Source organism: Tetrao urogallus, assembly GCF_951394365.1.
Source record: "Tetrao urogallus genome assembly, chromosome: 24".
In the NCBI taxonomy this organism is placed as follows: Eukaryota; Metazoa; Chordata; class Aves; order Galliformes; family Phasianidae; genus Tetrao; species Tetrao urogallus.
Window position 1 is genome coordinate 1,565,419 of NC_136837.1, and position 22,218 is coordinate 1,587,636.

Here is a 22,218-nt window from a genome sequence, read left to right on the forward strand (position 1 = left end):
CTAGTAACAGAATTTTTTTGCAACAGTTTTCTTTGAACTATTCTCATTTCAATATTAAAATGTCTCCAGACTTTCTATAACATGAATAAAACACTGAAAATGCTCTGCAGACTGTAGTTATATAAGGACTGTCTGAATCAAGGAAATTCATGTATTAAACATTGAATATGGCAGAAAAATGCAACAAAGCACTAATGCTCAGAGAATACTGAGTTGTCCTAATCAAATAATGTTAGGGCACTGCTCTTTTTTTTTTTTTTTTTTTTTAAGAGAAGAGTTTTTCAGAATCTTTAATTTTTCTCTTCCTGTCCATTTTGGAAACTGCAGTCCATCCAGTCTCTCTCACTTTTCTCATAGTTGCAAGCTTCAGTGCAGAGTTCGGAGCTTTCAGGTTTGATGCAGTTGGTTTCTGAGAAGAAGAACAAAGCCATCCAACAGTTTCTAAAACAAAGATGATCTGCTCTTCATTTTGATCTATATGAAAGGGAACGTACCTGTTTTGGTGTCATTGCATATAATTGTGAAGCTTGTGGATAATCTTTGTATAATTTTTTAAATACTTCTTCATCTGAAACAAGGCTCTTAAATTAAAAACAGAAAGGTTACTTCCTTATACCACATTCAAAAATCTCTTTTCTTTCCCCTTAGGAATGAGTATGAAAAAGAAAGTTAAGATATCACTATGAAACCTCAACAATTCCATAAAAACAATGTAAAGATTCATTATAACATTGGTATTTTTTGTCATAAAGTTACTAATTATTCATAAAATTCCAGAAAGAGACAATTAAATAAAAATATCCTCATAAATTATCTTATGTAGAGAAGCCCAAATGCCTTATTTACATCCTCAGATACAGCAGTATGCATGAAGAACTGTTAACCAGGCTATTTGTTCTGAGTTTTACCAGAAGGTCGCTGTGTTCAGAGCTATCTGACTGAGCATCCAGCTGTAGAAGCACTTTTTGCTTTTTCCTCTGTTCTGAAATCAGACCTGAGCTTTCACTTTGCATTTTATGTACTGGGGGAGTCTTTACAGTATATGTCTGGGAAAAAGATAGTATTTAAAATTACATTTTCAGTGGTAATGATGGAATCCAACACTAAACTCATAACCCAGTTTACAGATACGTATCAAGGAATGATTGCCTTTCCATTCAAAACTTGAAACAAAGTCATGCACAGGGAAAAAAAAGCAGAGAAAAAAAAAAAAGCAGCAGCTGCAGAAGAACTGAGCTTCATGGCACACTGTATCTAATCTTTTTAAGCTTATCTGCAGAAATTCAGTTGTCAGTTTGAACTGTAGTCACTATAGACAGACTATAACCAACGTTCATGAAAATGCAAACAAACAAGTCTGAAGGAGAAAGCTTTCAGAAAGATATTGATAGTGAGTGGCAGCAAGAGCCAGACTGATTTTACTTCAGTGGTTCTTTCACTGGATGTTAAGCAGAAGGAAAAAATAGAGTCAGAGAAATAAGAATGATTCATCGGTGTGAGTTACAAACCTTCAAGGATCGTCTGACCAAAGGACTCTGTAGAAATGCTCGAGGAGATGTTTTTGTACTTTCCATCACGCTGGTTTTTATGGGAATATCACTCTGAGAGAATAGTTTTTTTACGTTAATGGATGCAGAGTCCGGATCTGAATGAGGTTTAGGAGTCTCAGAAAAATGAGTTTGTATTTTCTAGAATTAAAAAACGGTTGAAAAACATTTCAGTGCCTTTTGTCCAGAGTGTGTTATTTATCTTATTTAACTTTATATTATCTAACTTCAATTAGATTGCTTATATGCATATTACCAAACTTTAAAATTGTTTAATGATAAAGCTACAACTACCTTGTCCTTCTTTTCAGTTTCAGGAGCCCTATTTTTGGAGAGGTCTTTTGCAAGATTCTCCTAAAAAGAGAGGCAGTAAATATTTTATTTGTATTTAGCTATTAGATTTGTTTAGCCATTAAAAATCTTGTTGGTGTTATTACAGAAGTTCACACAAATATGTGATCCAGGTTTAGTTCAACTGCATCTGAAAAATATGACTTTTCTGTTCCTGGTATTATTTCTTATACAACTTTTCCCATTTCTGATGGACAGTTCTTGGGGGTTTTACTCCCTCCATGCTCCCCTCACTCGTACTCAGGAATCATGAAAAACTTTCACCACCAGAAGGCATGGTGACTTCAGAGAGCATTAAGCTCTGATTTCAAGACTGCAAGACCTAGAATCAAAAACTCATTTCAGCTGTCATTGCTGCAGCACGTGTGACTGGGCCAAGCACATCACCCATGGTGCTATATAAAAAAAAAACCCCAAAAATGCAATACCTTGTTTTCAATTTCTGCCTTAAGCTGTTCCTTAAGGGATGACAGCTCACTTTTCAAACATGATAGTTCAGTTTCCTGAAACCAATTAGATAATGGAAAGGGTTAGGTGTGCTTAACCTGGAAAAAAGAAAACAGTCTGAAAGAGATATTAATTCATAGTGATATTCAGTATAAACAAAGAAAATTCAATTTGCTCAAATAGAGTAGTTTATCCATAAAGTTGGTATGGTGAAAGGTGTCTATCTCACTTTGGGAGTTGATTCTAGTGCTAGAATAACAGATGAACACAGATAGAGTTAACTTTTCCTCATCTAAGAATAAATTAAAAAGATCTAAAAAAATGTGTTACTTGAGTCACAGTTTCTATAAAAATAAAGAAATATTGTATGAAAGGAAATGTCAGAAAAAAGACTACAGTTTAAGTAGCTGTTATAGAACCACACTTTTATGGAAGTCTTGAGGGAATGCTTGCTCTCAGAATATTTCTCAAAGCTAAGTGTTCCAGAAAGGAAAAGAAGGAAAAAAAGTTATGCAACTGTAGACTTGAAATGTTGTTTAAGCTTGTTTTAAAAAGTGATCAAGTATTGTGAAACAGTCACTGTTCAGAACCATCCAAGGAAAGAATTTTGAATGTTTGTGAGAAGGGGAAAAAACTGAAAAACTATTTAATACTGAAATTTCATAAGCAGACAGTGAGGTTAAAACATGAAGCACTTTTGAGTGAAGTAGACAGAAAAGCACACAGATACTGTAATTAAGATGCATTATGTTGGCCCAAAACAACCCCTCTTTTCTCAGTGTGGCCCAGGCAAGCCAGAAGGTTGGATGGTTTAGAAAAGCAGCTCTTCCATTTCATTCTCCAGCACTGATGAGCACTCCTTACCAAAGCTCTTTTCAATGATGCCTGCTCTTGCTCTTTTATCTTACATAGTTTTAACTCTGTATCTTTTTCTTCAACCATTTTATCATATTCATGCTGTATTAAACCAAGCAAACAAACAAAAAAAAAAGGACATTAGTCATTGGACTAAGTGTTCTAGATCAATCTAATCTTAAAATGTTATTTAATTTTTTAAATAAATCTGTTCTGGAGCTGCAGGAAGCACTGTGAACAAACAGTGATGCCTCTGCAGAAATAGTACAACAGAAACTTCACAAGCAGTGCTGTGTGTTATTCTGTGGGGCAACACAGAGTGCTTTATCTCTGCACAGTGCTGCATGCTCCAGTACATAAAGCTGGATGCGTTATTTTTGTTACTGTGATCTGCTGAATGTACTGCAAAACAGAGTAATACAAATGTCCATTGAAATATGCTATGTTATAATGCTGAAGATCACTAAAGAGTCTCCTGATTGAAAGAAAAAATTGAAAAACACTGAAGATATTGACAAATATTACATTAGGACTACAAAGCACAAACTATGCTTACAGGACTTTTTAAAGAAACCATTACCACCATCACATCTCATTATTACTGGGAGTTCAAATGTGCCAATAGCTCACGTTGTGTTAAGATTCTCTGCAGCTTACACCAATGCAGTTTCTGTGGCAGTAGACATGTTTTCAAAATCTGAAGGTGAATTTGTTTTTAGAGGATGAAAAATCAAGAGTGTTAAACCTCATGCTTCCACACTTGGGTCTCTGACGAAGTTTTACTTTCTAACTTGTAAATTCTGGATTTGAAAGGTTTTTATTTATCATAATGTCCCATAGTAGGAAGCTTACCTTGTGCTTTTCCATAAGTGCCATCATTTCAGTTATCTTGTGTTGACATCGGATATCGGCTTCTCTCTGTGCTATTGTTGCTTCATCAGCAAGTAACCTCATTTTTTCTACCTGTTAGTAACAAGGATCTTTTAATTAAAGCAATCTGTATACAGTCCCATTTAGTGAAATCTTCATCTGCTTGGGAGATCCTTTTCTAATCCTGCATCTTCTACACATTTGTTGAAATGAAAAAATATAGATAAAAATACATCCATTCTTCCATGGCAGACAAGTGTGATTTTGAGCCACGGTGCAATTTCAAACACTTGTGTAACATTTCTTTTATATTCCAATTAATATTTTGATTCCAAACAAAAAAAGCGTGGCCAGGAAAACACTCAAATGAGAAACATTATTAACCTATTTGCTTATTCTGTACTTGTTCCAAGAATAGGGCATCTGTGAACAACAGCTTGACAAAAATATTTTTTTAACTGGGTTCTTATTTTTAAAGACATGTAAAGAGTCCAGATTAAAGGATTTAGTGTTCTAAAGCTTTGTTCACTGGCATACACAAGAAGTTCAATTTATGTTTACAAGACTATTATGTAAGTGCAAGGAATCTCATGGATATAGCTTCATAAAATATATCAAGCACTGATCTTACTTCAAACGCTAATTAAAAGATGCAGAAAAAATTAACAACTCTCACCTCTTCAAGTAAGTTATTTTCAGTTACTCCTTTTGCTTCAATTTCCTTTTCATAAATGTCAACTCTTGCTTTATGTTGCTTGTTCATATTTTCCATCTCTAACTGTAGCTTGTTCACCTTTAGAGAGTACAGAAGTATTGTTATTTGTTCAAGAATTAATATGCCAATGGTTTGGTCTTTTTCCATTTTATTTAAGTAGAGCCACTCTGTACTTTTCAGGTATGTGGCTGTATTACTTCCTATTTAATGTTCAGTTTTCATCTTAAGGAGTTGAACTTTGGCCTGAAGAGAGTTAGAAAATACTTGTAGAAACACAACAGGGAAGACTGCAGTTCTTCCATCCCAGTCATCAGAGCAGTCCTAAAACTAGATCCAGCAAAGCACGAAGAATCATTACAGTATAGAGGAACCCCAGCAGCAATCTGACACTGTCCTGCCTTTTAACAGGAGACCCTTTAATATTGCTGGTGTGGAAGGCTGGGTAAGAAAATGAAGCATAATCAGCTGTACAGGCATAGAATCCTAGAGCAGCTGGGGTCGGAGGGGACGTTGAAGCTCGTCCTGTTCCAACCCCAGCTGTGGGCTGGTTGTCACCCCTAGGTCAGGTTGCCCAGTCGGTGGCATTACTGAGTAACGTTCAGTATTCTATCAATAAAATGAAAAGGAAAGGAGCTTATTAGGATCATCATTCCTTGATAAGTGATGTTTCCTGCAAATACCTGACAGCCCTATATCCGATGACTTCCAAAAATCGTGGGCTTATTTAGCCCTGTGGAATCCATATCATCAATCCATAAAACATAGAAGAATGTGCTTAACATGTTTTATCAACATTAGAGACTTCAGAACTTCAGTTTTTGTGTTTTAACAGCACCATATATATGACACGAATTAAACCTACCTTCCCTTCATAACTACTTGTTTTCTTGCTTTCTGCAGTCATTTTCTTTTTCAGTACCTTATTCTGTTAAAGTGAAATAACAACAATAAAAGTGAATAGGGCTATGAAATGTTTTAGCCTCATACAGTAAGTCTGAATCCCCAAATTCCAGCTTTCAGCAAGCAAATAACTCTCTTCTTGTTCTCCACTTCAGACTGTGGAACAAATCTCCTAATGAAAGTGTTAAACTACTTTAACAATCAGATTTTAAGGAATGAGGGTGTAGAACAAGGAACAAAAACTAAGACACACAGTGTTTCCAGCTTTTGTTCAATGTAGCTTATATATAAATAAATGTACTCCTGTGTTATGCTATTAAGAAACAACAGATGTTGTGATCTGTTGATTCTCAGCAAGTGGTTTGAGAATTTTACTCTGGGAAAATGCTGGTGACAGAAAAATGTGCAGCTGTCATAAAAAGAAATGCAAACTTGTATAGTTTTGCAGTACAATTGCTGACAATTTGTCCAAATGTATGATTCTTTTCTAATGAGATGTATATACAAGTATGGTGTCATAGATCAATGATGCCACATGCTAAATGAAAATAAAAGTTTATTAAATTTCTTATTACTGTAATTGCATTTTACAAAAGTCAGAATGATTTTACAAATCAAGTGATTCCAAAGGTGATCCTTCAGTTCTCTCAGAGGTAAGATAAGAAAGGAGATGTTATGAATTACGTAAGTATGCCTGAAGAAATCACACCAGAGGAGGACAGCTGAAGAGCAACCTCAGAATGCCATGTTTTCTGTATTCAATACTTCTGAAAATGTACTTACCTCCTGCTGTAACTCTTCAATGCACTTTGTTTTGTTTTCCACCTGTTTCTTCATGGTGTTCAACTGAAGGGATATTTCAAACGTTAATTCATTGTTAAAAATGACTCCATGTCTTAGACACTACTGTGAAAGTTCTAAAAGATGCATTTGAAAAGATGTGATTCCAGTGAGACTGAAACAAATGCCAACATGTTATATTGGTTGGAGCTTTTACCATGAAGTGCCACAAGAATTTTTCCAGCCATGTATTTAACATCAGCCAATCAGGTCCTCATGAGAAAAATTAATTTACTAACCTTATTTTCTAGCATCTTCAACTGTCTTTCCTTTTTCAGAATTTCATTTTCAATACTTTTAGTCTGGAATTATAATTGTAAATCTAGTCAGAACATTGTGACAACTTTTATACTTTCTTAAAGAAGAAAAATATGTAATTGCAGAATCGTTAATAAATAGTGTTACAATTTCAAAGCAGTTTCCCTCAAAAAGAATTCAGCTGATTCTGTTTTGTATTTATTTGTAAACAAACAAACAAAAAACTAAGAAACCATCCCGTGTCCTGAATACATTCTTTGAATTTTATGATAAAATTTTGAAATCCATTGTGATGTTAAAAAAAGCAGGTGTGCTTTGACAGTGGAGTAGGAAAGCAAAAGCACTTAAACACATGAAGCTCGTATTACTTACTGAGTGTATGAAAATAATAAATAAAACGAGGCTCTACATTTGCCTAAAATATGGCAAATCTGGACATTCCAGTGAAGGTGCTTGTCTTTTAAAGTGTCAGGGTACATACATGTGTCGACTCAATTGGTAGCAGCACTGAAAGCACTGAAAGCACTAAAACCTCTTTAAGAGAGAACATCCCTAGGTAGGGCTTTGCAGAAAAGGAAAAAACAACCATCTAGATTACATCCTACAGGTGATGCTATATTTCAGATGAGAAACCATATTACATTTTCTTCACTTTCATCCAGTTTGCTTTTAACTTCTTCACCTTTCTTTGCCATCTTCTCTTTCAAAGACTCCAGTTCATTTCTAAATGCCAAATTAACAAATATTAGTAAATGTATATTTAAGGATATTACTTTTTCAATACAGCTTATTTACTATTTATCCATGATTTATTTCCATATAAGAGACATCTATATATAATAGAAAGCAGCATATGAACACAACATTCAGGTGAACCATGGAGGAAACAAACTACTTCCTTTAATTATACTGTACACTGAGATTTACTTGCCTCAGCTGACCATTTGCTTCTTCCAGGTGTTCTACTAACTGCTTTATGTTTTCTTCTTTTTCCCTTTGATCCTAAATAAATACCCATGTGAACAAAATAAGTAAAATGTAAAGTGACATCTTAATCAGTACAGTGAGCTGCCAGTTCACAAGGGTAACTGCACTTATGTTGTGTTTTAAAGAAAAAACCAATTCAGATACTCTACAGAAGTATATCATTGTAGTTTGCTAAATTATTTTTTTTAATATAACCCTGTGCTTTGAAAACAGATGGAAGATTACAGCTCACCTCATGACTTTCCTGCAGTTTCTTGAGTTCTGTAGCCATATTACTTTTCTCTTGTGCCATTTGTTCTTTCTCTAATAACAGCGTATTGATATTCACTGTTAGTTGCTCATTCTTTAGTCTAATTTAGGATAAACGGTCAAGAGAAATAAGAATGTATACTTTGAAATTTCTTTTAACATTAGATTTATCTGTTATAAAATGTTACTTCACACTGAAAAAGTCCAGGCCTGAATCTGCAAATGCAATCTTTGCAACAAATGTAAAATACAGCCATAGTAACATGAAAAGGCAACAGGAGGACAGATGCAGATAAGTCAATAGCATAAATAGAATGGTTGACAAGAATGTAGTTTAACTAACATCCATCTCAAAGCAGTTAACGGTGATTTCAGAAACGCTCGAGTCATGTTCAAACAACTAAGACACAGAGATATGGTACAGTTAGATGCACACAAATACGTAAAATGTACGTTATAATTACATAAAGGATGTAATGCTATCTGCAGAAGTTAAAAGCTTTCATAAGAAAAGAATCACATAATTTGGTTCTGTATTAAAGTGACTTCTATGGGACACTGAAATTGATTAAATAAAAATGATCATACGCTTCTCGTTCGAGATCTGCATTCAGTGCTGTGAGTTGTTTCAAATAATTTTGTTCCTTTTCAACTGAACAAGTCAGCTGTACTGTCAGATCACGCAATTCTTTCTGTAGAAGAAAAACAGTATTTTGAATGTACATAGGTAAACCACAGTGCAAGGAAGCTGTCAGAATTGAGCTGATAACACAAAGCTTTAGGATGAAACAAAGCCATAAACAACACAGACTTTATCTTTACCTCGATCTGATGTAATGTGGAAGTATTGTGGGACATGAAACTCTGACATGAATGAAAACGTGTCCTCTATTTTATAGCCTAAGTAGTCTGCAAAAGTGCTGACAAAATTACCTTTCCATGGGCATTTAAATGAAGTCAGTATTTCCTCTGACATCGTAGGCTTTTGAATTCTCTATATATTAAAAAAATTTTACCATTATATTTTGGATGCATTCTGGACCACAAAGTAAAAACCTTCCCTCAGAAATGTGATGTTATTACAGGAGGAGGCAATTATAACTTAGATACAAAGTATATAATTTTATAGTACATAAATGTTTTGAACACTAATTCTTCTGAATAAATAGTGATACAGTGAAACCACAGGTACTGGTATGCAGTTAATTTAAGCAAAGAGAGAGAAAGAATGTATGTCAGTGTGTATTTAGTTAAGCATAGCATATAATGAACTTCTGGAATTTCTTAGCACAGCAGGCTGTAGAGACTAATAGCAGGAGCACGGAGACAAACCAGATGAGACAAGTGAACATGTAGAACATTATAGACTTACAAGTCTATAAATTGATAGCAAAGGGAACTGACAGGGATGTGTCCTCAAATATCCTTTGAATACAGTTACTGTAGGAATGTATGGAGGATGAACCATAGCTGATAACCAGGCTCCTCTACTACCTATAGCTTTGGCTGTCGCTGTCAGAAGCAGAATGCTACAGACCACTGGCCTAACTCTACCTGACATTTATTATGTTACATATACATGTATAAAACAATGTCGTATTTACTATCACCCTTTACTCAGACCTCTCTGACTTGAAGAATATTTTTCATCTCTTTTCCTCTCTCTTGCAAATTTTCAACAGTAGCCTCAAGATCTTTCTTCTTTGCTAGAACTTCTTCAGCTTTTCCCTGTTTAAGAACATTGATGAAACTCAGTTTAGAAAATCCAATGCATAGCAGTGCCTAAGGAACACGTGGTAAATCACATTTGGTAACATGCAAACCTAGTTTCCCATTTTCTTGCTTTAACTGAGATAATTTCCTCTGGGACTGGTAAATACAGCTTGTAACTAACATAAGCCTGTCTTAAAAGTATACTTCATATAACTCAGGTTTTCATAACAGAACATGAACCTCAGGAAACTTCCCTATAAGGAGATGAGAACACCATGGGAATACATGGTGTTATAGCCATGAGACCTTCCAGCAGGCTCAGACTCCTGTATGTTTTCTCTGGAAAGGAACAGCTATCAACATAATAAGCAGTGCTTCCTAGATAGAGAACGCTGAAGCATGGAGGAAACATCTTCATACTTAATGCCTCTCAGACAGTAGAATAATTGCAATAGATGTGTGAAGAAAGAAACCCATACAATCTATGAAATTGCTTATTGAATCCATCATTTTGTTACACAAAAGCTTTTCACAAATTCTTATTGTCTTTCCTGGGTGGTGTCAGAAGCTTGGTTATCCTTTCAATACTAAAGTAAGGTCAGCCTTTACAAGGCTTAATTTCTAAAGGATTACTATGAAGAAAGCCAGCCACTCAAGGAATTATATTTACTGTTGAAAACTAGTTGATCCTTCAGGCTTAAATATTATATGTTTGGTGTTCACAATGAGTGAGCTAATGCTCATCACACACACAAAGTGTTTTTCAGAAAGGTTGGTGGTGAGGAAGTAGTGAGTACTAAAGACAGGGAATCTTCATGTCTGTGGAGAACAGTACTTGAATAGGCATGAATGAAGGAAGAAATTGCCAGAAATCTTGACTAGAAGAAATAAACCACATAAAATAGTAGAAAGAAAACGGCAAAATAGTCTGAAAGACAGGTAAGAAAGCAACCTTAAGGAACATTAGACAGTGCTTATATGTCATATAAGGTACTCATGAGACAAGAGAGACTGCACATCAAAGATAAATGCCATGAGACTAATAAAATGAACAACAGTTACCAGTGTTTCAGACAGCTCTTCAAGTTGCATTTCTTTCTCGCGTTTTAGTTTAGTCATCTCTTCTGCAGCACGTGCAATGCAAAGTTATTGAACAGATAGTGAGAATTACAGAATTTTGGTATACAGCAGACAATAGAAATAATTAATCCTACTGCAGTACTCAATTATCAAAACTTCTTGAATTAAGTTCAGAAATCTAAAAGCTTAATAACCTAAACTATCACTTAATCTGAATGTAGAGTTACATGTATATGTTCAGAAAGTTATTAGTGAGTGTACTTCTGAACAAAAGCTACATATTGATTTGAAGTAAAATTCAGAGCTTATTATGCTCTCTGTAGCCATGGTTTCAAATATTATAGTGTGGACTGTAATTATATATACAAAGGAATAGTCTTGGTGTATTGATGTATTTGTAATTTTCTAGAAAAAAATCTAGATATGCTGAAAAAAGAATCCACTTATGAGTAACTGAAATGTGTTTTCCGCATGCACATTCACTTATTTATTTGTAAGTACTGTGCATCAAGCTAATTTTTTGCTCTGTTACTATCACAGGTCACATCTCACCTTGTTCTAGACAGGCCTTTGTCAGCAATTTTTGAACAAATGTATATTCCCTCAAAACATGTACTAAGCCATGTTTCTTGTCTATCATTAGATACATGCTGCACACTGGGCAAACTGTACCAGTCTTGGTTTGGGGGCTAAGGAGTGCCTGTCTAGAAATCAGGTTCAGTGGAAATGCAAAGTCGTGGCCTGAAGCAGTGATTGAGTGTTTGTGGGAAGGCAGGGCCGAGCCAGGGGAGCTCGGCTGCATGCAGCACACCAGAGTGGCTGGAGGGGGTGGAGCCAGAATCATTCTTTCCCACACCTCATTTAAGGTTAGCAGAGCAGGTAGAACGTATCTTGCTTGAGATCCCTGCCTGTGTCCTTCTGAAGGTAAGCAGCTTCTTTATTTTTGTGCCCATGGGTGTTGCAGGTGAGCAAACTCTCACTTGCTACTCTGCTGTCATTGCTGTGCTTTCCATCACATTACAGCAGGGTATCAAAGTAATATTTGAAGTTAACCACTGTAGGTGTGGGTAAGCAGTCTGCAGGAAAGCCTAAGGCAGGCGCTTTGTCTCTGCTATGCACTACAGAAGTTATTCTTGGAATCTATTGTTCAGCAGCCCATCACTACCTCTCTGAAACTGGTTTGGAGCACTACTTGTCTTAACTGGAGTAATGTGAGAAACCAAGATGACTTCCAGGAGTGACTATGCATTTAAAAAAAATGTTATTACTACTTACATTCTTTCTTTCTACAAATCTTACCAAGCTCAGCAGACTTATTTGTGAGCTCCAACGTAAGGAGTTTTGACTCATCTTCATATTTCTTCAATCTAAAAATTACAAACATTTTCTGTTCAGTATACAGCACTGCTTTGAAGCTTAGAGACAATAAGACTGTCATACTACAAATGTTTTAAATAGATGCCTTTTTGACAGGCAGATACATCTGTACCTCTTTATGAAAATCAGGAGGACAAGGATTTATTTTCTCAATATTAGTCGGTGTAATTTTAAAAATCATGTTACATTCTCTGCTCTTAGGGTGATGTGTCAGAATATGAATTTCACCTTCATCTCCCTTTATTCTTTAGGTCTGTCATAGCCTGCAACTACTTAGGAGATTCCTTAATGCCAGGTACACAAACTCACTGTTCATTGAAAAACTCAGTTGCGATAACATTAAAATACACATCTACTGTTCTATTCCCATTTTTAGAAAAGTTCATTTTAGTTGCTAAGGGTTTTTTTTTTAACATATGCATAACTTTTAAAACTACTGTTTCATTATTAAAGAACTTCTACGTTACAAGTGAGATGGCTGCTGTGTTAGTCAAGAACTGCATCCATACAAAACCAAGCAGCGCAGGGAGATCTAGTGGAGGGTTGAGGGCCGTTGGAACTAGATCATCTTTAAAGTCTCTTCCAACCCAAACTATTTTATAACCATCTTTAAGGGCTAATAATGCAAATGATTAGGCAAAAGGTGTATATATTTAAAACACACACACACAAAAAGAAGAAGAAGGAAAAAAAAAAAGCACCAGACCATCACTTAGGTTTTATTCCCAGCAGCTCAGTGACCTGCTATTTTAACTATAAGAACAATCTTTGGTTGTAGACAACTTAAATTACCTATTCTGCTCTTCTTGCAGCAAACTTTTCAAATTGTAAGTAGAAGCCTCGAACTCCTCTAACATGGATGCATGCAGAGCCTTTGCTTCTTTACATTCTTCCATCTGTGTTTCTTTCTCCTGAGTGACCTGAATTAATGCTTTCATTGTACTTTGCAGTTCAGTTTCTAAGCTCTCTTGAGTAGCCTACAAAACAATTTGATTATTTGCAAACATATAATGTAACAACCAGCTACAATTGCTCTGTGTGTAGAGTATCAGTAACTATTTTTGTGGTATAGGTAATATTACATATAAAATATGTAAATATAATTACAAACAAGCTATACCTCTGTTTTTCGCAATGAATTTTTAGCTTCTTCCAGTTCTGCCTTTAAATATTCTTGATTGAGCTGAGATTCCCTTAACATTTCCCCTTCATGCCCTGTGCAGAAAATACACAAATTACATTTAGGAGAATAATGTTTTCTTCAAAATGCTTTGATTTGTGTTCTGTAGATAAATGCATTCCTACAACTTAATCAAGTTGCATGATGTATTCATATCACTTTTAAGGAAAAAATTATGAGATGGTTATTCAAATTAATTAGTGATCGTATCCAAAATGTAAAATTGGTAACATTTATAAAACTTAAGAAAATACAGTCACTCGTATCTGGAATAAAAATGACACTAAACTTGCCTTTCCACTACCCAGGGAAGGGGATACCAAAAACTGTCTCAGTTCTAAAGAACAAAGGTACTTGTATCATACAGTATAAATATTTTGTCATAGCTTTAGAAATACTGAAAAGAAAGTTCTAAGGCTTAAGTTTTCCCAGCCACACCTGATTCTAAGCATGCACAACTGGAGTATTTTCCCCTTGCAGTCTACAAAAGCTTTCATTGCTTGAATCATCCTTGAGACAAAAGAACCTTTCAAAATTATTCATACTTCTGATCTCAGGCCTTTGCCTATTTGCAGATGTGATCCCATTTAAAAGCTGTAACACATGGGGGAGTTATTTGTCCAAGATGTGAAAATGTGTCTTGCTGAACAGAGAACACTGATGGACTTCTGAACAAATATTAGATGATTGAATTTAAATAGATTAATGTGGTAAGCAGGAAAGCACTATTATTTCCACATGTTTACTATTCAAACCAATGGAAACAGAACAATCCCAAGAGCACAGGCAGGCCTGTATCCTGCCCTGGTGTATCTGTCCATACTTCTGTTCTGGAAAAGGAGAGACAGAATATATGGCACCTTTATAGCAGCATAACCATGTGCATGCAAGGGCATATGGAAAAGCAGGAGAAGAAAAGTCCTGCACAGTGAAGTTCTCTTGTCAATACAAGAAGAGGGTGTTGTCTAAGACTGAGGAGAAGAACTTTGTTATGAAATAAGGGCCTGTATTTTATATAAAAGGAGAATATGCTACAAGTCCAGTTCACACATCAGCAGGATCTTAATTGTTTCTAAATGAAAAGAAGATCTGCAAGATCCCAAATTCTCCTGCTAACTTCCCCAGGATAAAATCATCATCATTTCTGTTTTCCATACTTTTATAACCAAATGTATTTTAATACAGCAGAAATAATTCTTACTTTTTGCTTCTTCTAAGTCCGCAATCTTATTTTTTGATTCCTGCAGGTGAGTCTTGATGTCTCTTATTACATCATCTTTTTCATTACACCTTGCAGTAAGAACTGAAATCTAACAAAATTAAATTAATAACACAGGTCTAAAAAAAGAAGATAGATTTCCATGTTTTCATTCACATATGAGTAGTAAACACACTGCTGTAATTCAAGTTAAATAAACTGGTCGGGTCTTAAAGCTCTTCAGTTCAACATCAGAACATGAATTTCAACAGACTAAAGATACTAGGATGTCACTAAAGGTAGCAGAATCTGATGGATGTACAGCTGCAACTGTTATTTTTCCATTTTTATTCATTCAGTAATGAATGCCCCAAAACACTCTGTGCATCTTTGCTGTGTCACATCTATCCTCAGAAAAAAAAAACCAGCAGTGCTTGACCTTCCTGTACGCCCTGCTTTTCAGTCTCTTGCTTACAAATTAAAACTGTATCACAATTCAATTTTCAATTCCACCTTCCATTACAGATGTCTCATCACTACAAATGCCTACTCCAGTCTCAGGCTCCTAACTTCTCCTACTAATGCATGGCCTGCTATGGGCTGTAGTCATTCTTCTCACCTTTCTTGCCAGCAATGAACAATACCTGCTTTCTGGTTCAATTTTATACTTCTGCATAAGCTGCTTCTTTTACAGGCAATCTTCTTTGGTGCTTTGCTGTTACTGCTAAATCCCATCGCAGAAATGTCCCTCATTACAATGCAGCAGCCAAATTCAAATTTTGTTCCAAATAACTAAAGGAACACACTATCAGAATTTAATTTGCAGTATTATTTCCACCCTTCCAAACTACAAATATTTTGCAAACAAACACTTTTAGAATAACAGTAATATCAGTGACTCATGAGAGCAGATAGACATCAAATATTAATGAAACTGCAAGATTTGTGGCAAAAATAAACCTGTACATACTAGATTTTAAAACTGAGCAAACCTGCTTTTCCTTCATACTGACTTCTAGCTTGCATTCTCTTTCAAAGTTGTCCATTTTTTCTTCTGCTTCTTTTACTATTGATCAAAAATATCAAAATATCAATAGTTAATATACTAGCTAAAACATACTCCAAGAGAAATACAATTTCTATTTAAGATTGCTTTACAATTGTACAACTGCACAATTTGTTTCCTAAAGAGGAATTGTTGAGGTCATTTTAGAAATACCTTTCTAATCAGACAAAATACCTTTTGTGTCAGCTTTCCACAAAATTACTCCATTACTACATGTATTTGTTAATAGATTGTTATAGGAAAAATGGCAGAAATATGCTTGTAAAAATGAGGCAGGCCATTAGTGGTAGATAAAGCAAATACTTGATTAAAATTTCTGTACCTGCATACTAATGCATTAACATTTAAATAAACCAACCATGTAAAATACGTAGTGATTTCCAACTGTACTGCATAGACAAAACTAAAACTTTCAGTGACTATTACAAAAATAAGGTTTCAAATCTGACCTAGTAGAAAAAAAACAGTGAAGGGCCCAGACACAGCAGGCAGCATCAGTAAGACAGGGCCCAGACTTTCAGTAAATTAGTAATTGTATTGATGGAACAATTCATCAGATGCAAAATTTATACAAGAAGTATAAAAGAGTCTAAAAGGAAACCTGCAGTGAATTTACCTTTCCTAGGAAATTTGAAAGGCTTATCCCAAACTAAGAGAAGCTGAGGTGGTAATGAAGTCTGACAAGAGAAAGTAGTAGACTGTACCATGAGGAAGACTGTAACTCACTTTACAGGAATAAGACTCAGGTAAGAAACAAGAGACAAGAGGTTCCTTGTCAAAGTGACTGAATTTAGCTGGTTATTTCCAACGTCTGTTCCTTTGAAGTAAATAGTGATGGAAGGCATTTATCACTCTACCAGCATGCAGTGTGGTTTAGGACATGGTTTCAAAACAGTATTAATGTTCACAGTTCACCATTCTAGCATCCAGCCTGAAGCTGCACGCAGTAAGATCTGTGAAGCTGTAGCAGAAACACAGTAAGCACAACTCTCACATTTGAAACACATTTCCAGTCTGGTGTTCTCTGCTTGCACACGAAGCTCTTCAAATGCCACTATCATTCTCTAAAAGTAAAATTCGATACATACATTTGTGTAAAACTAGGTACTTTCAGTAATAAGGAGCAATGTTTGTAGCTTGTTTAAAGACAAACAAAAAAAGCACGACTATTACACACTTATTCATGTACATATAGAAAAAAATCTGAAGTCTGAGCATAAACATATTTTGAGTTAACAGATGCTATTTTTTATGAAATTGGATGTTTAAGAGGTTTTATGTAAATAATTTCAAGGATGAGATATCTTTCTTGGTCCATGTTTTTAGATTCCTAAAATAATGAAGGTGTTGTGCCTTTCTTAGTAGCTACAATGACTGATAATTAATAACTAACTGTTATTCCGTGTGCCCACTGACTCTGTTTAACATATGAAATGTATCATCGACAATGATGCCTCATGTTGCAAGTGATGTATACACGCAATCCAGATTTTCAGTGCATGCATTTAACTTGGATTACATTTGAGCTTTTTAACACACCATGTCACTTACTTCAATATTGTTATTAAGTTCCTCATATAGTTGTCTTGTTTCTTCTCTTTCATGTTCATCTATCAAAATAAGAATGTATGATAAAGTTTTTCTTTTGGAAAAGAATGCCAGCTGTTCAAGCCATTATGCTTAAGCAGCATAGTGAATTAAAGGAAAGGAATTTTAAAAGGCTCTTTTCCTATTTAAAAAAAAAAAACAACACAAGCACATTATAAAATAGTGTGCCAAAAGTTATAGCTTTGTACAAGATGAAGTTTAGCACTTTCCATCAGCAGATATCCGTGAGCACAGAACTGCCATTACAGAATGTCACAATACTTCACCTTACAACGACTTCCGTTTTTGAATTGGTATTATTTTCCCTTAGGAAAACACATATAGAAGACAACAGTGAGAATCACAGCTATCGTAGGAGCACAGCAAATGCATACCCAGCTATTGGTATTTGTCAGACTGGGTTATATACTTTTTAAGGATCCAGGATCAAGACAACCAAATTTTGAAGATTATCACCACGATTTTGAATTTCATATAAATTAAGATCACAAGTTAACCACATTTTTAAAAACCTTGAGAATTTAATTAAGTTAGGCAGCTTTCTTGGATTGCCCAATTTAGTGTGAGGAATATCTAACTGCTCCAAACAGGAGCATACCAACTCCCAAAGTTTTTTAAGATGGCAATGATAAATAAAATCAATTCATATCTCTTTTTAAGCAGTAGAAGTGCCACCTAATATATGTTAATATATTCAAGGTATATGGAAGGGACTGCCAAACGTGACAAGGCTTCAGGAAACCAGCACTCCTCTCCACTGGCTACCAGCAGTTAATCAGTATTGCTTGCAGTGCCTAAACTTGTATCAGGATTTAGGTAACTAAATAACTCCCAGGCACGTAATATTTTGGCAAACATTCATACTGACTTCAGAACACTCCTGAATTCAGCATTACAAAACAGACGTGTATTCGAATTATTCTTATTTCGCCTAAATAACGCCTTATTTCTGAACTTTACCCTGATGCACTGAACCTCATATAGTTTTATTCACAACTTAACAAGAGCTTTTTCATTCGTGAGTTTAGAGAAAGTTAGAAGCAAATTTACTTTTATAAATCAAGATTTAAACAGCATTTACATTTGGTGGACTTCTCTGTGAAGTGACTACAGGTTTCTTTGAGCAGGTTACACAGGTGTCTTGAGGCACTGTTTCTAAAAGAAGACAAATAATACTATAACATGCAGTCACAGGAATGTATGGTACTTTGTACACTTGTGTGTAACAATGTGAATGCTTTAATTAACTTTATAATTTAAGATGAATTTAACTTTCCATACTAAAGCAGTTCTCAGTAAGAAAATCCATTTTTTGCAAAAATATATTTGGCCATTACTTACTCTTTTAAAAGATCTTTATTTTCACATATCTCATCTTCCAGCTTCAAACTTAGCTTTTCATTTTCAAACTAATTTCACAGGAGACAAATATAAAATAGATTGTTACTGGAAAACATACTTGAAATATACTCTCAGTTCTCAAACCTGATATGAAAAAATTATTTATCTGCACCCAAAGACAGAAATCTGCTTCATCTGACATTACGTACCAAGACATCTTTTCTTACATCTTTTATATAATTTAAGCAATAATTCCCCAGGAACTGAAGCACTTAAAAGCATCCTATCCAGCCATACATTTGCACACTGTGTGCATGCCTTCTCAGCAGAACCATCTTCTCAAGGCAAAAGTTAAATGATCAATGATGACTTAGGTTAGCAAATCTAATGCAAACAAACAACAAGAAGAAATAAAAGGGCTGATAAATTGTTCAAAATATGTATTTTGGTCACAGAGCCCTGCACTGCTACTAACTAGATAAAAAAACTGCTTCCTGTGTGTGCTGAGTATAGAAATATGCCTTGGCATAGTTGACACAGACCAGAAGCATGAAAGCTTATTCAGCCTTGAATGGGCTTCTGCAGCCCCACAGCATGTTGCATGTTTGAATAATCCAATAATAGAATGTGCATTGTTAAAGAAAAGGAACTATTTTGAGAAACAAAAAATGAACTTTTTCCTTTCAAAACAGTAGAACCATAAGTTATTGATTCCAAACCACGTGGCTTCTTTAAATCATCACAAACTGTTAAAAATTATTTCTTCAACCCCTATAGCAATCTTCAACCATATGAACAATATTTTCACACTAAGTCAGGAAGAGCTTTCTCTTTCATTTACATATTGAACACATTGTACAATACTGGCCTGCAATTCTTGAATGGCTTTACGCTGTGCTTCAATAATCTTTCTATTTTCTTGAAATTTTCTTTCCTTCTGCTTTAGTTCTGATTCTACAGCCAGTTTCCATCGCTTGATCTTCTCAGCTTCTTTGTAGAGTTTTGAATACAATTCATTCATTGTTTCCAGATTCTATTAAAACAAGTTCCACTATTTAAATCTCAAATGTTATTTAAATAATAATGTTTCACATGCACATTTATCTCTTAGAAATATCATAACAAGAGGGTTTTTTTTGTTGTTGTTGTTTTCTTTCCACAGTTGGTGACACAAAATCGTAAGTGCAGGAAATGATATTCATGTATCCCCTGTGTCAGTATCAACATCACAGAACATGTAAGGGACACAAGCACAAGTGAAAAATATCTTTCTGCCTTCAGGTAGAGTGATATTGCTGAACTGATAGCTCTAAAGATATCATAAACTGCACATCACCAAAAGTGCATAAAATTTTGCTAGAATTATCAGTAGAGCCAGGATTCCTTCTGTTAGGCTCTTCATAGCACATTCCTGCTCTTGTAAGATCAGATCCTGCTAGCTTAAGAATCACAGATCTTGACACACAATGTACTCCTGCAGCTATCTCATATACAAAGTAACCAAAAGCACAACGGGCCTTGTGCTCTTAGAACATCTTCAAAGCACTGTACAGGCCATACTTGATCAGAGGCTTAAGCAGGTAGAGTAGTTACAAGTTCTGTAGGTGGGTATATTGTCATCTAATGCTGTCCTGCTCTTGGCAGCATTGCAGTATTTTTACAATTCTGAACATCTAGTTCTAATATCTGCTAGGGCTAAAGGAAGTTCAGCCCTCAGGGATATGAAAACTACTAAAAGGACTGCAAGAAATAAGTTCTATTTTCTTGCTGCCACCAGCATTTCCTTCCTAGGCAGCACAGAAAGCTACCACAAAAAATTAGCTTTACTGTTATACTAAAGCAGAACATTAGTAAAAAGAACATAGAATCAAATGCTTGAGGAAACCACTCCACTAAAGACATTGCTTTACAGATAAAGCCAGACAAGGTAATTGGAATAATCTACTTGATTTTCCAAAGGATAATCTTCGCTTCAACCCTTGTGCCTTCCATTCAAAACCAGATTCACAAAAATATTTGACTCCTTCAGTCTTACTATAATTGAAACTCTAAGACTTCCCAGGCACTATTGCTTTTGACTTGGAAATCCTCTTAATATCCAAAGATTTATCTGAAGGTATGTTCATTGAATTTGAAAAACTTCTCTAAGTGACATAGCTTTAAACAGGAGTCACAGAAAATAATGATTCCCCTCTCACTACATCCTCTAGCACCAGAGTATATACTTAATAATGCTTTAAATTAGGAGGCCCTAAGAAATTAAATATGTAAGGTTTATACTTAAAAGCAAAGTTTACACTTGGCTGACCTCTTCATCCACCTCAGGGCAAAGTTTTGTTTGCTGTGAAATTGAATCTGAAATGGGAAAAGATTTTGATCAATGTATTTTCAGAAAAACAAACTGCAGCAAAAAGAGCAGTGTGGGTCTAACAGTATTACAACGATGACATTATAAAACTAAGCAAAAATATGCAGTATGTATACATATGTATATATATATATATTTTTTTTAAATTAAAATAAATGCTTACATTAGCCTTACCTGCATCAGTGATTTCACCATGGCTTGCTGCAGTTGTCATTACAAAAGGTAAATTAAAATCATCACCTGGACATTTGTTAAAACCCTGTAAAATTTAAATATTACTTTCTTACAGGTAGCTTTGCAAAGAAGGATTATAAAACTCTGAAAAATACAGCTAACATTTAAAAAAAAAAAAAAAAAAAAAAAAAAAAGGCATTTCCCATTAATAGAGCAGCTGTCGACTATTCTGAAAGCCCAAAGGATGAGTGCTGGCTTTGGAGCTCTCCTACTTGCTCTACTTCACAGCAGCTTTTCCAACAGCTGGTCTTCTGTGTGCTTTACAGACTGTGGCTAGACAAGTGGATGTTTCTAATAGCTATTGTTCATAATTGTAAAGGATAAAATGCACCATATATTTTTTTTAATATATATTTTTGCTTTATTCCCAGCAGTACTTCCAAAACAGATCAGATTAAGGTTGTTTGCAGCATGAAAAACTGACTTTACAAGGTAGTTTGAAAGTCGCAGCAATTCATCTTTTAAACAGTACAGCTCATCTCCTGTCAGGACACCATACATGAATCTAGATATGTTTACTAGGAAGTATCAGCACAGAATTCACATAACTGCATTGCAGCATCACTTTCACTGCACAGCTGATTGTGGGGCCGTTAAATCAGAGGGTAACACCGTCTATCTGTGTGTACCTCTCACAGCAATAAATGAGTGGCACCAAACACATACATTAATTTGTCATCAGTGCTGTACAGTTAAAATACACAGCTGATGGCCGAGATGCTTCCTTCTGGTTTTGTTGGGGGAAAATAGAATATTAAAAAAAAAAAAAAAAGGAAAAGCCTTTGAAATTAAACTCGAAATTGTTCACAGGCATCTCTCCAGCTTTCGTCAATTTCAGCGCATTCAGCATGCTTGTGTTCTCCCGGCTTTGCGTGGGTATGGCTCCTGCCGGGCAGCTCGGCGGCTCCGCCTCTGTTACCTGGCACGGCTCTGCGGCCCGAGCGCTGGTCTGGGGTTTGACTGCAGACACCTGACCACCGCTCAAACGCGGCGGCACGAAGAGTTTAAACGGTTTTCCTTTTTCCATGGCTTCG

At 35.3% G+C, this 22,218-nt stretch overlaps 1 protein-coding gene across 1 annotated transcript; it reads right to left on the minus strand.

The window, feature by feature from the left end:
- Positions 1-265: 265 nt before the first annotated feature.
- On the minus strand, positions 266-22,211 carry SYCP1 (synaptonemal complex protein 1; the record flags this gene model as incomplete). Its single annotated transcript, XM_079546300.1, has 31 exons — positions 266-409; positions 495-581; positions 909-1,046; positions 1,509-1,688; positions 1,842-1,901; positions 2,327-2,401; positions 3,210-3,302; positions 4,053-4,163; positions 4,747-4,863; positions 5,648-5,710; positions 6,469-6,531; positions 6,765-6,827; positions 7,425-7,506; positions 7,715-7,785; positions 8,003-8,120; positions 8,608-8,711; positions 9,643-9,747; positions 10,795-10,856; positions 12,112-12,179; positions 12,982-13,166; positions 13,310-13,404; positions 14,571-14,679; positions 15,560-15,633; positions 16,628-16,697; positions 17,185-17,243; positions 18,323-18,396; positions 18,583-18,650; positions 19,451-19,615; positions 20,891-20,937; positions 21,125-21,209; positions 22,104-22,211. The coding sequence occupies 31 exons, from the start codon at positions 22,209-22,211 to the stop codon at positions 266-268; spliced, it is 2,943 nt and encodes a 980-aa protein (XP_079402426.1).
- Between the last annotated feature and the right edge of the window lie 7 nt (positions 22,212-22,218).